The 19,955-nt window shown below is 45.2% G+C and overlaps 1 protein-coding gene and 1 non-coding gene across 3 annotated transcripts in view; one reads left to right on the forward strand and one right to left on the reverse strand.

Annotated features, from left to right (window-relative positions):
• Nucleotides 1–8,553: 8,553 nt before the first annotated feature.
• Nucleotides 8,554–19,955, reverse strand: part of LOC135276960 (neuroblastoma breakpoint family member 11-like) — a 66,345-nt gene continuing 54,943 nt past the window's right edge. Inside the window, exons 3-8 of one of the 2 annotated variants that reach the window (XM_064382266.1) lie at nucleotides 13,436–13,508; nucleotides 12,761–12,975; nucleotides 10,936–10,987; nucleotides 10,092–10,144; nucleotides 9,264–9,315; nucleotides 8,554–8,735 (exon numbers count right to left, since the gene is read on the reverse strand). In XM_064382266.1, the coding sequence (XP_064238336.1) occupies nucleotides 8,645–8,735; nucleotides 9,264–9,315; nucleotides 10,092–10,144; nucleotides 10,936–10,987; nucleotides 12,761–12,975; nucleotides 13,436–13,508 (536 nt within the window). In that variant the 3' untranslated portion in view covers nucleotides 8,554–8,644. Of the gene's footprint in view, nucleotides 8,736–9,263; nucleotides 9,316–9,363; nucleotides 10,220–10,935; nucleotides 10,988–12,760; nucleotides 12,976–13,435; nucleotides 13,509–19,955 lie in introns of those variants that run through there. The other variant, XM_064382265.1, reaches the window with a different exon arrangement.
• Nucleotides 11,424–11,564, forward strand: LOC135277028 (U4 spliceosomal RNA). Its single transcript, XR_010344641.1, has one exon. It is a non-coding gene; the product is annotated as a U4 spliceosomal RNA (small nuclear RNA).

The following is a 19,955-nucleotide window of genomic DNA, read 5'->3' on the forward strand; positions in this document are numbered from 1 at the left end:
GGGGAGTGGGAAGAGACGCTCTCTAAATCCTCTGCCTCTGATTCTCAATCACCACCCAGTTGGGGGAGGCAGAGCAAAGGGAGCTGGATGCTGGGAGAAGCTCCCCTTCACCTCTCTACAGAATCACTGGTGGGGGCAGCATGCAGGGGTCCTGCTGTCTTTGGAGGGGGCATGCACAGGGGCCAGGCCAAGTGGCAAGAACAGCCGAATAGCCAATAGCCATGTGCTGGGTGCCATCAGCTTTGCTGGGACACAGCAGGTGGCCACCGGCCAGTTCCTAGCTCTGGGGAAGGCTTGGGAGACTGCAATCCCTCCCGCAGCCCCAGCACGCCCAGACCACAATCTGTGGGTCCAGGCATGTAGCAACACTCTTCCTTGCCCCATACCACCCAAAGAGAAGCTGGAGAATACATGGGAAGCTAAACGTGCTCAAACCTGCTGGGGGACCGCCACGAGGGGCTCAGGATGGAGCTCTGGGAGACGGCTGTACCCTCAGCCTCACTGCCTGAGGGAAGGCGGAGAGAACCTTAGGGCAAATCTCCCTCTGAGAACTTGGGGCTCCCCCCGTCCCCTGCTGCCTGGGCCTGTGAAGGGCTCAGGAGGCCAGCAGCAGAGGAAAGGGGCGCAGTGAGGAGATGGTGGAGGCTGCCCTTGTGTTCCTGAGCCAGAGCCCTTTCTCTTCCCATCCTCAGTCCTCTCATGGGGGCGGGAAGCAGTGGGACTGCATCGTGTTGCCTCCATGCAGCAACTTCCAGCTTGGGGATCATTTTTGCCTAGGTTTCTCCTCCTAGGAATTATTTCCAATTTGCAGACATGAAAACCGAGACTAAGGAAGTGAAGGGACTTATTTGAACCTGATTTCTGATAAGCTGAGTACCCTTCTCACTGTGGTAGATTTTATTTGAGTCTTACGTATTTCAATATCTCAGGGTCCTAAAGTCAGTCCTCCCAACACCCACTTGGGTGTGTGTGCATGCATGCACGTGCATGTACACACACACACACACACACACACACACACACACACAGCATCTGCCCTTCTGGTCACAGCTTAGTTACAGCACTGGCTGGACTATGGGTTCCAGGGAAGGGAGGAGGGTGGGACTGGACTGACCCAGGTCCCCATCAGGTCAGTGGCTCCAAGGAAGGCTTCTTGGCTCCCCTGCTGCGTGACAGCTCAGGCGTGGATGGTGAGGAGCAGGTGTCTGTCCAGGAGGTGGGCTCAGTACCCCTCAGCCCCTGGGGCCAGCACAGAGGCCCTTGCTCTGGGGTGGGGGGAGTCTGACGCTGGCCTCAGCCTCACCACTCCCTCCACAATGATGCAGCTGCCTACAGAGACAGGAGTTGAGGGTTGCTGCTCAGCTGCTGGGGCAGAGGACGGGGGATGGAGAAGGAACCCTCAAACACTGCCCTCCCCCAACTCTGCTGCCTTTCTCATAAAATGCTTGGGAGGCTTAGGGCCACAGGAACTAAGAACTGTTGCTCCCAGCCACAGAGACCAGGAAAGACCCAGCGAAGCTACCTGGGCTCAAAAATCCCAGACCCCTTCCCTCACACCCCCACCCTGCTCAATGGTGGAGTGCTATCCAACGTCTCATGGGCGCGCCCCTCCCCACGCACCAGTTCTTCCATGATAATGGGGCTCTGTCTCCTATTTGAACTTGGGCAAGTCTTTCCTTCTCCTGAGTCTCAGTTTGCCCTTCTGTCAAATGGGAGGGCTGGCCTCGAGCTTTCACCTACCTCCTAGTTCTGTCATTTGGAGTCCCTAGAGGGCCTGGACACAGGAGTGTGACACAGGAGAGAGGATCGGGTAATTTAGGGCTGGGGAGCCAGTTGAAAAGGTCAAAAGGGTTGTAGATTCCCTGGGTCCTGCCTGAGGCAGCAGCCTCCATCTGCTTTCAGCAGGTTCCAATCCATGCCACAGCCAGAAGCCAGAGACACCCCAGGACCAGAGGGTCCTGCAGAATGGGATGAGGGTGGGGCAGGCAGTGAGAGGGCAACATTCAGGAAGTCAGTCTCTCGACCCAACCTGAGCCAAGGGTGTTCTGGGCCCCTCGTTATTACAGTACTGGAGAACCAGCTGGAGGAGGTGAAGGCTGGGAATGCTTTGAGAGTAGGTCTGCAGAGGGAGAAATAAGCTACTTAAGCTACTTAGTCTTTGGGGCTGGTGACAGCAGGAATGATGCAAATTGATTCCTATTCAAGTGCTGTCCCAGGCAAGGTGGTGGCAGGGAAGGCAGAAGCCTCCTCTCCCAGAAGCAATCACCTCCAAGTGCACCTGCTGATCATCAGAGCAACTTCTGAGCAGGGTAGCAGTGCAGCCCCCCCACACCCCGTTCCCCAAGACCTGGGCTCAGCTGCCCATTCTCCATGCCCCCTCAGGATGGGAGGACGTCCAGGACTCTCTAATCCAGAGCCAAAGCTCCCCTTTCCCAGGCTCCTCCAATCCAGGGCACTCCACTGCTGGGCGGGGCAGCTCCTCAGCTTTTCCTGGGGTGGGGGACAAGAAAAGGACCCTTCCCTTTCTCTGTATTTGAGGTTAGGCCCTGCCAAATCAAAGCCCTGATGACAAAGTTCTTCAACCCCCTCCCCAATTCATGTATCTACCAATTCATTCACTCACTTCATTCACTTGTTGGTGCTTGCTATACAAAATAAAATAAAAACTTCAAAGTTTTGCCGTAAGCAATTGAGCATATTCCTAGAAATGTTTCTAAATCGTAACCTGAGAGAATATCGATCCCTATAGTGTGAAAATGACTAGGGTCGTGATTTAACTTGCTTTTTTTCAATAATTCCCTTTTGTTTTTCTCTGGTAATTCCTTTCTTTCCTGAGCCTCTTTAGAGCAACACTTACAGGATTGCCTCTGTAAATCCTTATTCCTGTGCCGGAAAAACTAACCCCAAAATCTCTCTAGTATCCACTGACTTTTTCCATTGTGGAAGCTTTCCCCTCGACCACCCATAGATCATTGGAAAGGACCCGAGGCCTCAGTTCTAATACCTGGCTTGTCACTAACTGGTGTGTGGCTTTGGCTTGTCCCTTAGTCTCTGTGAGTCTGCTGCACCCTCATCTGTCAAAGGTGGAACTGGACTTAGTTGAGCTCTGAGGTCCATATAGACTTGGCCCCTTCACGTCCTCGTTATGTCAACTGGACATCAACTTAACAGAGGACTTCCCTGCAAAATGACCTCTTCTTCCTACAACAGGCTGTTTCCGTATATGCATGTTTCATGCTAAGCACTTCTTTCTGGGGGGAGATGGCAGAGGCCACTTTTCTATGGAGACAAAGTGATTTGAAGAGTCACCTGGCCCCTGAAGAGGGAATGGTAGGATCCAGCCACCCAGCGTGCAGCGAATTGGAGCAGGGATCTCGGGACACGGGGAGGTGGGGAGGCTCCCCCTAACCTGGGGCACCTGTTGTTCCTCCAGACTGCAGCGCATGCTCTTAGCTCACCCTCTTACCTGGCTCTCACATACTCCTGGCTTCAGTCACCACATCGCTCTCACTCCAGCTTCAGGTAGCCATCAGCAGGGCCTGGCAATATACACTGTTTTGGTTTATTTTTGTCTGCAGGTGAAATCCCTAAGGGCTCTGCCACGCACTCCAGCCTTGTGACCCTTGCCTTCCAGGAACCATGCAAGAAGCACAGCCACCAGAGGTCCTTAAAACAGCAGGAAGGGTGGGCCTGTCCCCCTTTTGTGCGGCCACCTATCTGCTGAGGAGCATCTGGGCCTCGTTCCTCCAAGTCCACTGGAGGGTCCAGAAGAGGGAGTCAGAGGTGTCTCCTGGTGGAGCGGGAAGAAAGGCAGAAAGCCTTTCTGACAGCTATGGAATACCCTTAGCCAAGGCCCACTTGGCCCAGCACGAAGCAAAGGATGTGTAGTTTGCATAGACGGTTTTGTGATACTGCTTCTCAACAGCCCCAGCAGCGTGGGAACCAGCAACAGCACACTTCTTGCCTCATCAGCTGCCCTGAGATGGAAAACTCAGTGGATAGAGGACCCTGATTCTGATGAATGAAGCATGTGGTCCCAATGCTGGAGCTCCTCTGGCAGGTCTAAAAGCACAATACTAAGCAGCAGTGCCCTAATGGACAGCACTGGTGGGGACTCAGTGAGCGCTACTCACAGATCCACACTTGATCCTATTGGGTCAAGTCAGGCTGGGCTTTGGTCTGCACTGTAGCATCTGCATTCTTTGAGTTCACATCATGAACATGGTGACTTCCCAAATACCATCTCAGGCTCAAGCTAGCACATCCTATTTCTTTTCTTTTATGATATCCAAATTGGACTGACCTCACTTCAAATACGCTGTCCCATTTTGTCATCCTATCTTACCTCGGGGAAACTGGGGACAGCCAGCCAGACCGATTCTGCTGAAATTCTTGCATAGAGCAAACGTGTGCTCATTTTTAAGTGGCATGAGAGAGGCCCCCAGAGATAGTAAAGCCCAGTCTGTGTCTTCACAGTGCTGATACAGTATGTTTGTGTGTATAAATGCATGATATAGATTTATATATGTTGCTATCGCCATGTGTTGAAGGCCAATATAACTGGTGGACAGGGTGGGAGAGAGAAAATGGAAGTCTTTTTGGTGATTATTAAACCAAAACATATATAAAGAAATAAATAGTTTTTCTTTCACTGCTTTGTTTCCTATTTCTGCACCAATGCCTTGACAGTATACAGAACTAGAAAGAGAAAATGGGAAAGATAAACTGCGTTTAAGAAGTGCATAGTCTAATGCTTGAACTCTAACTTTAAAAGATTAAGGTTTTTCCTCTCGGTCATTTTGTGAGAATCCCTAGTCTGAAAATATGAAAGAATGGTTCTTGAATTTGGTGTACCTTAGAAACAGCTGTGGAGATTATAGGAGCTACACACTGGTCTCCAACCCAAGGAGATTTAGGTGGTGTGGGCCCTAGAGTCTGCCTTTTTATAATATAAGCACCACAGGTGATTTTAGTACATGAGGGCTGCAGATCACACTTTAAAGAAACAGTGTTCTGTCACATTGAATCAAAACTAAAAATCCATTTAAGACCCTTGAGTCAAAAAGTATGTCATTCCATCAACATTGACATAAAATTTTTTAAATGCTTTTTGGGAAAAGTTCTTTTGGAGACAAGGAGGAAAGTGTGGGACTTCATATTCAAACTCAGTATCAGTCTTGCCATAGTGAAGCACAACCCTGAACAGAACCCCACAGCGCTTGATTCCAGGCTGATGTCCACAGAAGAAGCATTTAGAGTCACCCTGGGTCACAAGGGAATCAGCTGCCCCAGGAGGAAGAACCCACCAAAGTTCTGGTCAGCTTTATCACTGGAAATTAATTGGGCTTCAAATAAATGTCAGGGGCAGGCAGGCTGCAGTGACCACAACACTCCTTGGGCAAACCCTGATGTTGCATAGGTCTGGAAGACGCCGGACTTGAGGTCACAGCCAGTGCGACAGCAGCAGCTGCAGCAGCTATGGGAATGCTTGCATCACCCCTCCCCATACTCCAGGCAGTGTAGCCTACAGAGAGATTCCTTTTTCTTGGGGGAAATAGAGGAGAGTAAGCTAGAGGCTTTACCTGGGAACCCAGAGAACAATCCCTGATCTTCCCCAAGTCCAACAGGGCTGCAGACCTGGGAATCTGTAAGGATTGCAGTGTACCTGGGCCTGGGGTGCCCTGTAGTACAAAAATGGCTGTAGTGACCACTGGCTTAGGGAACTCATCAGCCCACTTTGAATTCCTGGAAGGCCCTCTGAAGGACAGGTACAAACAAGACCTGACTGCAAAGGCTGGAATAAATACCTTATCCTTCAATGCCCAGATATTGACAAATATCAACAGTATCAAGAACATTTAAGTCAATATGACCTCACCCAATAGACCAGATAAGCCACCAGTGACCAACCCTGGAGCGATGGAGATATGTAACTTCTCAGGAAATTTAGAATAACTATTTTGAGAAAGCTCAGTGGACTTCAAGAAAACATAAACAATTCAAAATAGTATCAGAAAAATTTAACAAGGATACTGACATAATAGAAAATAGCAAACAAATCCTGGAGCTGGAAAATGCCTTACTGAGTGTCAATAGAATTGATTAAGCAGACGAATTAGCATTAAAACAAGCTATTTCAAAATACAGTCAGAGGAGAAAAAAGAAAAGAACAATGAGAAGGAACACAGAATGCTTAAGAGATCTAGAAGAGGGCTTCAAAAGAGAAAATCAAAGATTCATTGGCCTTAAATAGGGGGTTGAGAAGGAGCAAAGAGTAGAAAGCTTCTTCAAAGAAATAATAATAATAACAGAAAACTTTCTAAACCTAGAGAAAGATATAATATTCAGGCACATTGTGGAAGACAGTGTGGTGATACCTCAAGGATCTAGAAACAGAAATACCATTTGACCCAGCAATCCCATGATTGGGTACATACCCAAAGGATTATAAAACATTCTATTATAAAGACACATGCACACGTATGTTTGCTGCAGCACTGCTTACAATAGCAAAGACTTGGAACCAACCCAAATGCCCATCAATGATAGACTGGATAAAGAAAATGTGGCACATATACACCATGGAATACTATGCAGCCATTAAAAAACGATGAGTTCATGTCTTTTACAGGGACATGGATGAAACTGGAAACCATCATTCTCAGCAGACTGACACAAGAACAGAAAAGCAAACACCGCATGTTCTCACTCATAAGTGGATGTTGAACAATGAGAACACACGGACACAGGAAGGGGAACATCACACACTGGGGCCTGTCGGGGGTGGGGGAGCTAGAGGAGGGATAGCAGCGGGTGGGGAGATTGGGGAGGGATAGCATTAGGAGAAATATCTAATGTAGGTGACGGGGGATGGAGGCAGCAAATCAAAATGGCATGTGTGTACCCATGTAACAATCCTGCAAGATCTGTACATGTACCCCAGAACTTAAAGAAAAACAAAGGAAAAAAAGAAACAAAAGAAGATACACCCTGGAACGTGGTTTGTTCCCAGTAATTTGAAACATTTAAAGAATGGTTAAATGACCACTTGACAGTTATACTACAAACAGGAATAAGACAGCCTGAGTTAAACATCATTACTTTGAGAAGATAAATTTTAATGTCAATTTTCAATCTTTAAAATCTTTGGTTTTATTTTGAAAAAAAAATCCTCAATCTTAAAAAGATCACGGCAAAGAAAAAAAAGGATTATAGTCCTTTTGCTTTTTCAAATGACAAACATGGAAATGAATTCTTATGAATGTCAACAGTCAACGTAGTGTGGTATATCAAGAATTGACTTTCATATAACGGCTAAGTTTAGAGAGATTACATTTCATGAGAAAATATTTTATGAATTTTAATGGATTTTCTATTCTGTTTTGGGAAACGGTTGTTTGTGTCTTTTGGTGTATTCTCCTTCCTGTCCACATATGTGGAATCTGCCTATTCTCTTCTCTTCTGCAATAGTTTAAAAGACTCAAAGAGAATGGCCTGGGCTTTGGATATCCTTAGTCTGATAGACATTTCTCTGGATGCTCACTTAAATAGATATTAGCATCTAATTAAATAAACTACCTCTCTGTCAGCCAGAAATTAACAAAGGCTAACGAATTAGCAAAATCTCTGTTTTGCTGTGGCCTTATGTGCTGACGGTCTTATCTTAAAGACAAAAAATTTTCATTGTATAGATTAAAATTAACTTTGGCAAAAATTGAAATGTAGGCAGGGAATATTTTTTGTTCAACAACAGAAACTAGCAAAAGCAAAGATACAGTAAAAATAGAAAATTTCCAGTGTAGAGATGTAAATATAATAATTGACACAGCCAGGGATGATTAATGAATAATAAAATGTTGAGGGATGATCATTTGAATACAGGATATTAATACTTTTAAAAACCATTTTTCCAATTACTTCAGTATAAATAAGGTGTCTCTGAAAGGTACAGATCTGGCATCACAATCATGGTGATAGACAAATGGTGGAACAGTCCTGGTATCACGATCATGGTGGTAGACACACGGGACCTTCTCTACCTGCAGATGGGTGAGATAGCATTGACCCTGCAGTGTTCCTGGAAAAACACTTAGGCTGAATTTAATCATGAGGACATTTTCAGACAACTTCAGAGTACAGACCATTGAGCCAGACAGCTGACCTGTCCTCTACAAACAAGCCCATGTCACCACCATCAATGACAACAACAAAAAGATGAGGAGACACTTTGGGTTCAAAAGGACTAAAGAAATGTAGCTACATTATCTTTTTACTCTTTTTCAACCCAAAATGTCTCTTCTCCTTTTAGTTGTGTGATTTGTGGTGACATGGGCTGTCTGAAGGAGATAGGTCAGTTGTGCTGCTCACTGTTCTACATTCTGAAGTTGTCTGGAGATTACCTCAGGCCATGAAACTCAGGCTAAGTGTTTTCAGCAAGAACATGGCATTGTTCATACTCTTCACCGGCAGAGTCCCATGTGACATGTTGTCTTAGTGTGGGAATATGACCCCTATCCGGGAGACCAGGTGGAGTCTTATCACCGTCATAGTAAGAAACCTACTGTCCATGTCCAAAGTCAAGTGAATATCCTCTTCTACAAATAAAAAAATGGCATATGTGCAAGCCTGGCATGTGTAATAAAACTCAAAATAAGCTGTATATATATGTTGAATACAACATATCCAGTGAGTACCAGACTTCAGGATCTTCTGCTTCCACCAGCTCCATGCTGAGCCTAAAAAAGGAGTAAAAACCAAAGAATACATCAGGGAAAATAAGACATCACAGAGTCCCAACTAGATTTCATGGGTAGCACAAGAAAGTGGTTAATAAAGAAAAAACATAGATCCATTAATGACATAACAAATTATTGCCTTATGCTGGGATGGACAAGGGTAGGGTAAAAAAGAATGAAAGAGAAAGAGAGAGAGAGAGAGAGAGAAAGTAAGCTCAGTGAACCATCCAGAAGACACACTGATGAGGGAGTGAAAGGACACTCTGAGTTAGTACCTGCAGGACACACAGCGTACACTGATCATAAAAACAAGTATGGTCAACGTACAGTAGTTAGTAAATGGTAAGGGGAGGAAGAAACGGAAACCTAAATATCTACTGCAATGAAAACCAACAGCAATGTTAGCAGGAATAATTCAGGCTTTGTTGAAAAGATGGTATCGATATTGTCAGCCCACCCTGTTTTCCCTGGACCTGGCGTCTCCAGGTGTCAACACAAAATTAGCTGTTCACAATTGCTCAAAGTTACCTGGGGCACAGTGGGCCTTGGTCTTCTTCCTCTTCTTGGTCCTTTTTAATCTCTGCAATAAATTCAGATAGGGACAGACAAAACAAGCCATTACCCTACACCCATAACAGCCCACTGTCTAATCCCTGCACAGGGACCTCAGGCTCCTCAGCATGAGAACAGGATAATGTGAGAGACAGACTTCAGGAGGTCTCAAAGCCAATCATGATAGAGATTCCTTGGTTTGTGTCTCAGAACCAATGGTGAAACGTCCCTATTCTGGTAGACCATTATCCCTTTATCCCAAGTTTGTACAAACAGTTATGCCAAGTTTGTACAAACAGGAAAGAACCTCACAGACATGCATGGGGAACAAAACTCATGAGGAATGTGGTAGCTGGCAAGAGACATTAAATTCAGATTGAAAGACAACTCATGGACATGTGCTGCATAGCTTGGTGTGAGTTTGCAACACCTGCCTTGGGTTTCAATGTCCTGACAGTCGGTCCAGGGTGTGATGGGCATGGACTGAGACTAGAGAGACAGCAAAGCTCACTGACCCACCACATGCCCATGCTTCAGACTGGAATCCAGAGTGATTGAAATCTACATTGATGGATAGGTTCAGCCCACAGTGATGACAACTCTCAGCCTGGCTGGCAGAGCAAGGCCCGAAGACTGTGGGGTCTATCTGGGACACAAATTGGAGCTTTATCAACTTCACAATGGAGTACTCACTGCCTATGTCAACAGCCAAGTTGACTTGCTGCTCCTCTAATGAGTGCAAGTTGCTTCTGTAAGACTCATTGAAGGCAGATGTGCCAGGAGGAATTGAGAGGGTCAAATAACCTTCATCCCAGGACTCCTGGGGGGCTTCCTCCTCCACAGACTCCTGCAGATTCCTGATGAGCCAGGCAGGACAGGGATGACAGAAGATTAAACCAACAGAGATTAGGCAACAAAGTCTCTCAGCTGATCTGATGGAAGTCAGAATGGAATGGTCACAGAAAGCAAAGGCATTTTTCCTTCAAGAGAAAAAAAACTATCTCTTCTAAATGCAGGGTGGAGGGTGACTACCCTGGGGACAGAGCACAAGTGAGCAGCATGTGCTCAGTGCATTTGCCACAGATGAGCCACTGCAGGCCACCCAGACTCTCCCTGTAAACTATCATCACGACTTGCAGCACGAGAACTAACACGGGGCTTCAACTGCCTCCCATAAGTTGTGTTGAATTTTACATGTGGCATTCAAGTGAATAGAGCTCTTGAGGCATTTCAGACACCCAGATCTTGTGTATTAAGGGCCTCCTTTTTCTAGTATTTTGATATAATATGTCTATGTTTTGAATTTCTTCTCTTCACAAATCCTAGCAAACATGCTCACAAAAAATGGGCAGAAAGCATATATGCGTCTCTCCCTGGGTTTAAACACAGTGGGGAGAACAGGCAAAACCAGGAAATCCCTGTTTGCTGAGTTCACCTGGCTCATCTGATTGCAGGTTCCCGTCTTGGGAGGAGTGAGAAGTTAAAACCTATACAAGTGCCACAAATCACCCACAACATTGTCAATAAGGACAATTTGTAGCTGGGTGAATGGAAGAAAGAGTTCTAGTCATCACTTCCTCGGTTTCCCCGGATCTACAGTCTCCAGGTGTCACTATTAAACTAACAGCCCACAACTCCACAGCATTACCTGGGGGGCACTGGCCCCTTTTCTTCCTCTTCCTCATCATCACTTTGACTTTCTGTAAATAAATTCAGAGACGCAGGTCACATTAAGCAAATCACACTTCACATATGACCAAATCAGTGTTTAGTCAGAGCACAAGCACAGATATGTTCTCAGGGCAAGAATACAAATTCTGACAGGACTATTCCAGGGTGCCCTACTCACCAGGAAGCCTGGTGAGTAGATGAGCCTGCTTTCCAGACACACAGGCCAAAATCTCCCTCTACGGGTAGACCATACTGCCATATTCTCTGCCTGAATCTATGCAAAGTTAAACCAAATTTTTTCCCAGAAAAATCTCCAAAAATGAGTCAAACTATTTTCTGGGAGTGTTGCTGCAATACTGACTTATCTCACCAGGTACCAAGGTCATTGAATGGTTAAAGGCATCTATACATGAAACTGGACTGATACGTAAATTCTAACAACACTTGCTTTAAAAAGAATCTGTGAGCTTTGCTCAGTGCCAGTATTGCAGCCAATGAGTTTTATCTGAGATGAGATTACTGCTAATTGAAAACTTTTCCCAATACTCCGCCGTGATGACGTGCAATAGAGTCGGCATTGACAATTTTTGACAGTCTCTAGGGAGACTGAATAAAAAAAGACAAAACAAAAGCAAACAAAAAAGAATCTGTGGGCCGGGCATGGTGGCTCACGCCTGTAATCTCAGCACCCTTAAAGGCCGAGGTGAGCACTTCACGAGGTCAGGAGATCGGGACCATCCTGGCTAACACGGTGAAAACCTGTCTCTACTAAAAATACAAAGAAATTAGCTGGGCATGGTGGCACATGCCTGCAATCTCAGCTACTCGGGAAGCTGAGGCAGCAGAATCATCTGAACCCAGGAGGCGGAGGTTGCGGTGAGCTGAGATCGTGCAACTGAACTCCAGCCTGAATAACAGAGGGAGTCTCCATCTCCAAAAAGAAAAATCTGTGATTTCAAAGGACAAGGTGGGTGAACCACTTAAAGTTAGGAGTTCAAGACCAGCCTGGCCAATATGGTGAAACCTCGTCTCTACTAAAAATACAAAAATTAGCTAGGTGTGGTAGGGAGCACCTATGGTCCCAGCTACTCAGGAGGCAGAGGCAGGAGAATCACTGGAGTCTGGGAAGTGGAGACTGCAGTAAGCCAAGATGGTGCCACTGCACTCCAGCCTGGGTGACAAAAGGAGACTCCATCTCAACAACAACGACAAACAATACGTGATGCTACGAAGAAACATCAGATCGGCCATTGCATGGATGGGGTGGAGAGCCAGGACTGAGCCTTGCTTTATGGAAACATATCAGCAAGGTAAAGCGGAAATATTTTCATCCTGGTTTCAAGGTGACTATGCAGCTAAGCAAGCTGACTTAAAAGAGATCAAGACTGAAGCTCAGAGCAGTGAAACCTGGGGAACAATCTCTCCAAATAAATAGGCAAGACTCCCAGTTTCCTTAAAAATAAATAGAAACTCCATGGACATTGTTCAGGGACAGATGACATAATTACATGAGAGATACCGAATCAAAGCTAGGAGACCTGACAGGCACCTCCTTTACACCTCCTGCACTCAGGTGACCATGAGTTTGTCACACTGGCCTGGGGTCTGGTAACTTGATACTTGGGCCTTGGAGACAAATGCATGGCATGAGCTGAGGATGAGATAAAAATTCCCTGGTGTCTGTGTTTAATATCCCATGACAGATTTTTATTCAAACCAATTTGTGTGTATAGAGCCTGTCTTCAGAGTTGATCTTCCTCAGCCTAGACAGAGGTACCAAAAACAAGGAAGGTAGAGATCACCTGAAAGAATGATTAGAGCATCCTCCACTACATCAAGAGATGATTCACTCTCTACAACCAGCACAGAGTTGACGTTGTCTTTCTCAAATGTGATTTCACTGGTGTCTCCATGAGGCTGGCTGGAGTCAGTAGGACCATAGCTATTTGAACGAGTGATGACACATTCCTCCATTGAGTCCTCAGGGACTTTCTTGACTTCAATCTTCTGCACCTCCCTGATGAGCCAGATGGGATAGAGATGACAGAAGATTAAGCAAAGAGGGATTGGACCCCAGGGAGTCCTAGCTGGTTTTCACAGGAGGAATAAGAGAGTGGTCCCAGAAGGCAAATGGGAGGTTCCCTTTGAGAGGAAACAGGCAATCCTCCTCTCTGCAACAGAGCATGGCTGCCATGGGAACCAGAGAGAAAGACAGCAGCTGGTATTCAGTACACTGGGCAGAAAGGAGCTGAGAAGAAAAAAGACTCAGTTATCCCTGTGTAATTCAGACACGGCGCTCAGCACATACAAAGAACTACGACAGCTGCCACACCCTGTGTCTAAGTTGGGTTGAACTGAACATATTGTGGCCAAGGGAATGCAGGGTTTTGGCCCATGGGAGACGCCAGAGAGGGTGCACTTCTAGACCTTTTCCATACTTTACCACCCATTACTTGCTCCTGATTATTCAGTATTACCTGGGGGCACGTGATTCCTGTATTTTCTCAGCCTCCACAACATGAACATCTTCATCCTCATCTTTGTCGTTTTCTGCAAGTACAGATGTGTTTATTCAGATATTTCCCATTTCACACTGCAGTGACAGTCAGCCCAATGTGTGCAGGGACATGAACGTCTGTGTATGGGTCCCTGTTCTACTGAAAGCTCTCATGTTTTCTCTTTAACAAAATGTCCTGGTATGGTTTCCTGATCCACCAGGCAATGCATTTCTGATCAGGAGTCTCCCATCAAGATGAGGCCAAATGTTGAAAAGACGTTCTGCTCTCCACATCACTGGAGGCTTGTGCAGCCTCTCTCTGGACTTTGGCAGCTGTCTCCGCCATCCTGACACAGATCTGATTCCCAGGGACAGGCTTGGCATCCTGTCACAGTTCACATTTACAACCTATTTCTTTCTCTTAGGAGAGGATAAACAAACTTGTCCCACAATCCTCTGCACATCAGGTGACTTCACAGGCCCTCCAAGTGGCTTCTGCTATGTTATTCAGGGACATTCTCTCCACGGGGAGTGCTCCAGTCTGAACCACTTCCTACCACCAAATGCCCACACATCAAGTGCTTTCTCCAACACCACACAGCGAGGGGCTTTATCTCATTGTGATAAGCGATCATAAGTGTTCACACATTTGAATGCTTCAGACACTGCAAGATATCTGCCTTTGCAGATGGAGAGAGAGAAATTTACCTGCCTTTGCAGATGGAGACAGAGAAAGTCAAGAAGGAGAAATCAATTGCTCACTGACAGTTCCTAGGAATACTGCTGAAGACACAGCCTGGGAACCTTCATTCTTAGCCCAGAGCTCTTTCCACTCCAACAACCGCCCTCCTGTCACAGCTTCCTTCCTGTCCTTTACAACTGGACAGATGCTGCCTCTTGTTCCAAAGACCACCATCCATCACGGAAGGAGGGACATTTGCAATACTGTGACCTCCAACCCCATGGGTTTCCCATCTGTGTTCTCATTCAGAAAGTCCTAGTCGTGTCATGGCCACATATGTTTAGTGGAAGAAAACACCACTGATAAAACTGTCATTGCAGAATTATGGAGGTCTGGAGTCTCTCATAAGGCCATAAAGGAAATATGCACAAAGACTAATAAAGTTTCTCTTATGCTAGACACAGTAGAATGAAGAACTAATAGACAGTGTTTACTCTGTGCCAACAACTGTCCCGGGAGAGTTACAATAAGTAGGCATCTAATTCAGTGCAGCAATTGACAGAGGTAGGCATTATTATAGTGTCCTACGAACAGATGACAATACTGAGTAACAAACAAAAGAAGCAACTTGGATGGAGCTCAGGAGACTGGCCCAGGGTCCCTCCTCTACGCACCGCTGCCTGCACAAAGTCGTGGGTGCCGTCATTCTTCCTCTTTACCAATGAGAGCCTCTGCACAGAAAGCAGGTCCTCCCTCTGACCAGCGTAATCCCTGCTCTTGATGATGCCACTTACAGATACCACAGGCTATGTAAGGAGCAGAGTCCTCTTTAAGCTCCCCACAGTGGGTATAGTGTGCTACCATCGCATTTCCCCCAGAACAGAGCTTTCCCTACTGAGCCTCAGCAGAAACCGGAACCGAATGGAAGTTTGGCAGTCTCAGACATTTAGACCAACAGACTAGATGCTACTTGGCTACTTGTCTTCAGATCTTAGGTGGTACAGAGAGGATTCCTGTAAACATGATTTAGCCTCTTGCTGAGAAAAACAGGTGGCTCTGTGCCTGTGTCAGGAATCAATAGCTGGGATATTAACTCTAGTCCCACACCCGCCTTACTGCAGACGTGGAAAAGTTGCTAAATACTTTGGCTTCTGTCTTCCATCTTCAACAAAATGTTAAATTACCCACTGCTATTTTCCTAGGAGTACGGGAAGGATGAAATTAACTTTGAAGAAGAGAATGTATCATTTCTCATAGACAAGACAGGACATTGTTCATCACTTTCGTGACAGTAAACCTACAGAACTTAACTTCCATCTTCAGCCGGCAGCCCAGGTAGTAGGCCACTTGACTCATAAGAAGTTTATTTTTGCTGTCTCTGCATTTCTGTTCTTCATCGTGATCTTTTCAATCTTCTGCAAACAAATGCAGAAGAGCAGGTCACATTAAGCAAATCACACTTCACACAAGACCAAATCAGTGTCCAGTCATAGCACAAGGACTCAAAATATTCTCAGTGTAAGAATGTGGTATTCTGATGGGAATGTTCTAACAGGCCCTAGACTAAGTTGCCCTAGAAGTAGATGAGCCTGCTTTTCAGATCCATGGGACAAAATCTCCCTCATCTGCTAGATCTTAATCACGTATCCTCTGACCTAAGTCAATGCAAAAAATTAAAACTTTTTTCCCAAAATCTTCAAACATTGCCCTAAATACTTTCCAGAAGCGTTGCTGCAACACTGATTTATCTAATCGTATATCATTGTCAATGAATTCTTAGAGAAATTTTTACAGGAGACCGGACCGACAGATAAATTCTAACGTTTACTGAAAAAAGAATTGGTGAAGTAGGTGTGGTGGTTCACGCCTGGAATCTGAGCACTTTAGGAGGCCCAAGAGGGCAGATCACTTGACCTCAGGAGTTCAAGACCAGCCTGGCCAACATGGTGAAGCCTCGCCTCTACTAAATATACAAAAATTAGCCAGGTGTGGTGGTGCCCACCGGGGATGCCAGCTAACGTGGAGTTGAGGCACCAGTACCAGGGCACTCCCTGCTCTTGATGGTGCCACTCACAGATACCACACGTTCTATTAGGAGAAGGGTCCCCTTCAAGCTCCTCACAGTGGGTACTGTGTGCTATCACTGTGTTTCCCCCAGTGTCCCCAGAACACAGCTTTGCCTACTGGGCCTCAGCAGAAAACAGAACCAAATGGAAGTTTAGTAGCCTCAGACATTTAGACCAACAGACTAAATGCTACTTGTCTGCAGGATCTTATACGGTACAGAGAGGATTCCTGTAAACATGATTTAGCCTTTTGCTGAGAAAAACAGGTGGTTCTGTGCCTGTGTCAGAAGTCAATAGCTGGGATTTTAACCCCAGTCCCACACCTGCCTTACTGAAGACGTGGAAAAGTTGCTAAATACTTTCGCCACTGTCTTCCATCTTTAACTAAATGTTAAAATACCCATTGCTATTTTCTACAAGTATGGGAAGGATGAAACTAATTTTGATGAAGAGAGTGGTTAGTTTCTCGAGACAAGACAGGACATCATTCATCACTTTCCTGGTGGTCAACCTATACAACTTACTGTATGTCTTCAGCTGGTAGTTCAGGAAGTAGGCCTGGCTCATAAGAAGTCTGTTTTTGCTGTCTCTGATATTTGGTTTGGCCTCTTCCTGATGAGAGTAGGAATTTTCGATGGTATCTGGAAAGTTCACCTCTGTGGTTTTCCTGGAACACGTCCTGCCGGACGCCACCATGCTGATATTTGGGGCACCACAGGTAGAGCCAGGGACTGGGGAGAAGAAACCCAAACACATGATGGGTTAAAAACTGGAAATCAAATAGGTTCAATCAGGACTGGGGGATGTCAGTAACTCAAATTCTTAACTTATTGTTGAGAAGAACTTGATCCCTCCTCACAGCACTTTAGGGTCCTTAACTGCAAAAACAAGGTTTGCAATGCTTGAGCTGAGAGCTGAAGGCGCTGCCTGTAGCTCAGACTCTGACAAGAGTGTGGGAGATAGTGGCCAGTGTGCCAGGTAAAGGTCTGCTGTTGCAATAACAGAATTAGAAGCTGGGCGTGTCATGGAATCTTAGGAACCCTTCATTCCAATTGCCCAGGGTTTGCTAAAACACAGGCCTCCTGGTCTCACCTGAGGTCACAACTGATGGGGACCGTTCCTCTATCAGTCACTCTCAGTATTTGTGTACCCTTGTGACAATGCCAGTCCCATCTCATTCCCAATATATGTAAGCACGTGCCTCACTTTTCATCTCTTGTGTGTATAAAATCATTAAGGCAGAAACAGTTTCCCAACACGTGATATTTTCTTAATGCTGGTCATGAAGTCAGTCACCCCACCTTCTCATATGTTAAAACAGAATTTAAGACTTTTCCACAAGTTTAAGATATCAACGTATTACACTGCCATGATATCCTGAGTCTTCTGCAGTTTTTTCTGTATTCACTAGAAAGTGAATGAGTAATTCATTCTTTAAAAATATTTTCTTTCCTGGCTCAATATTCTTCTTGCTGCATCCCATGGTTACGCCGATTTATTTTTTCTTACTGGCAGATACCACTACGCTGATGTTTGTGGCAGAAGAGGCTTTTCATTACACTTAAGACCAGTGTGACGTCCCTAGGTCCAAAGCTTCCTCTATGTGAGATGATTTGTTTTTTAATGTGACTGCACACTTCATCTCATTCTTGTCACTTATGGATGTCATTCTAGTCCCAGAAGAGCTCTTTTCAAAGTATCAAGTCATCAGAATCATTTCTATAGAGATCTCCTGAAAGAATGTGTGACCGTCTATCTTGGGAAGTCTTGTAAACCTGATATGATTTTGTTGTTTTCATTTTGTTTTTTCCATATGTTGAAAATAACAGGGCCATGAGCGGTCCTTATGGAATACTGTTTGACAGATATTTTTCTGAGGTGGGGTCTAACACCGTTGATGTGTGGTTGCATCCCACTAACCAAACACAGCAAGATCAGGGTGATGGTCAGGGGTGGTTGGTGGTCCTCCGTGTTGCTGTGCAATAGAAGGTGAATTTGAGATGAGAGGAACGAGTAGGGAAGAGTGATCCCCTGAACCACCTCCTCACTTTCTCAGCTTTCATTGCCACCTAGGTTTTGTTAGCCTGGGACTTGGGAGACTGTTCTGAAGCCCAGGTCTCCTATGTTTGGCTGCTGGGCTTGCCTGAGTTGAGGGTACAATGGGTGTGACCCTGGGCTGCCCAGCATTCATGTGGCAACGAAGGAAGGAGGACTGGCTCAATCCCATTGGAAAGAGTGCCTCTCTGCAGCCCCCACCATCCTCCAACTACACTGTAAGGATACTGCTTTGAGGTATATCAAAGGCTTTAAGTAAATGTATGTTCTGGTGTCTGGGAGGCCTGACCTACTGTGGCAGAATGGAAATCTGTCAGGTTTCTTCATTTTAAAAATGATGAAACTGCAGGTTCACAAAGTTATGTGGCTTACTTGAGGTCACACATAGATGAGTTTTGAGAACTGCTAATAAAAGCAATCACAATAATTATTCCATAATTATTCATAGGATCAATGTCATTCAGTAAATATTCATATAATCATTCAGTAATTGTTTGTTGACCAATTAGTACAAGGCATTTTGCTCAAAACTGTGCACATATTTGGACAGCATATCTTCATCATAATCTTCAAAGTAATGCTGTTATCCTAAGAATCAGGTAAGAAAGCTGAAGAAGAGACCTAGCAAATCATGAATTTGGCCGTATTTCCATTTTTTGGTTTCTGTGATGCTGGATGAATGACCACAATGAGTCACAGGAAGAGTATCCATTCCTGTATCATTTTCCAGGACAGAGCTGTGCCCTCCTAGAGTGTTGGGCCCAAAATTCGGAAGTGTCTGCAACCTTGCTTTAACAGCATGGGAGATAACCTCTATTACCTGGAATTTCCCTGGAACTTTGGAATATACAAGAGAAGTATGAGACTTGGTCTTCCCTTGACTATATTTAATTCTCTTCTAAGGAACACCAATGATTTTCACTAAGCTGTTTTCCTTTCTTTCTTTCTTTCTTTTCTTTTCTTTTCTTTTTTTTTTTTTTTTTTTTTTTTTTTGAGACAGAGCCTTGCTCTGTCACCAGGCTGAAATGCAGTGGTACAATCTTGGTTCACCACAAGCTCTGCCTGCCACATTCAAGTGATCCTCCTGCCTCAGTCTCCCGAGTAGCTGGGATTACAGGCACATGCCAGCATGCCTGGCTATGTTTTGTGTTTTTAGCAGCAGCAGGGTTTCAGCATGTTGGTCAAGATGGTCTTGATATCCTGACTTCATGATCCACCCACCTCAGCCTCCCAAAATGCTGGGACTGCAGGCATGAGCCGCCGCACCCGACCAACTTTTGCCTTTTGTAACCACAATATATGTTTTATACAAGGTCAAAAGCACAATCCAGGAAAGAAAAAATTGATAAGTTGAACTTGATTAAGATTAAAAACTTCTGCTCTGTGAAAGACATTGTTAAGAAAATGAATAAACAAGTGATAAACTGGGAAAAAAATATTGGCAAAATACAGATCTGATGAAAGACTGGTGTCCAAAATATATAAAGGACTCTTAAAACTCAATAATAATAAAGCAAACAACCCAATTTAAAAATGGGCAGAAGATCTGGATACTTCACCAGAAAGATATATGGATGGCAAGTAAGCATATGAAAAAGATGCTCAAAACCATGTGTCCCTAGGAAATTGCATATTAAACCAATGAGATGCCACCACACTATAATATGCACCTAACAGGAAGGCTCATATCCAAACAA

Source organism: Aotus nancymaae, unplaced genomic scaffold (genome assembly GCF_030222135.1).
Source record: "Aotus nancymaae isolate 86718 unplaced genomic scaffold, 86718_ANA_hifiasm-v0.15.2.pri h1tg000029l, whole genome shotgun sequence".
NCBI lineage: Eukaryota > Metazoa > Chordata > Mammalia > Primates > Aotidae > Aotus > Aotus nancymaae.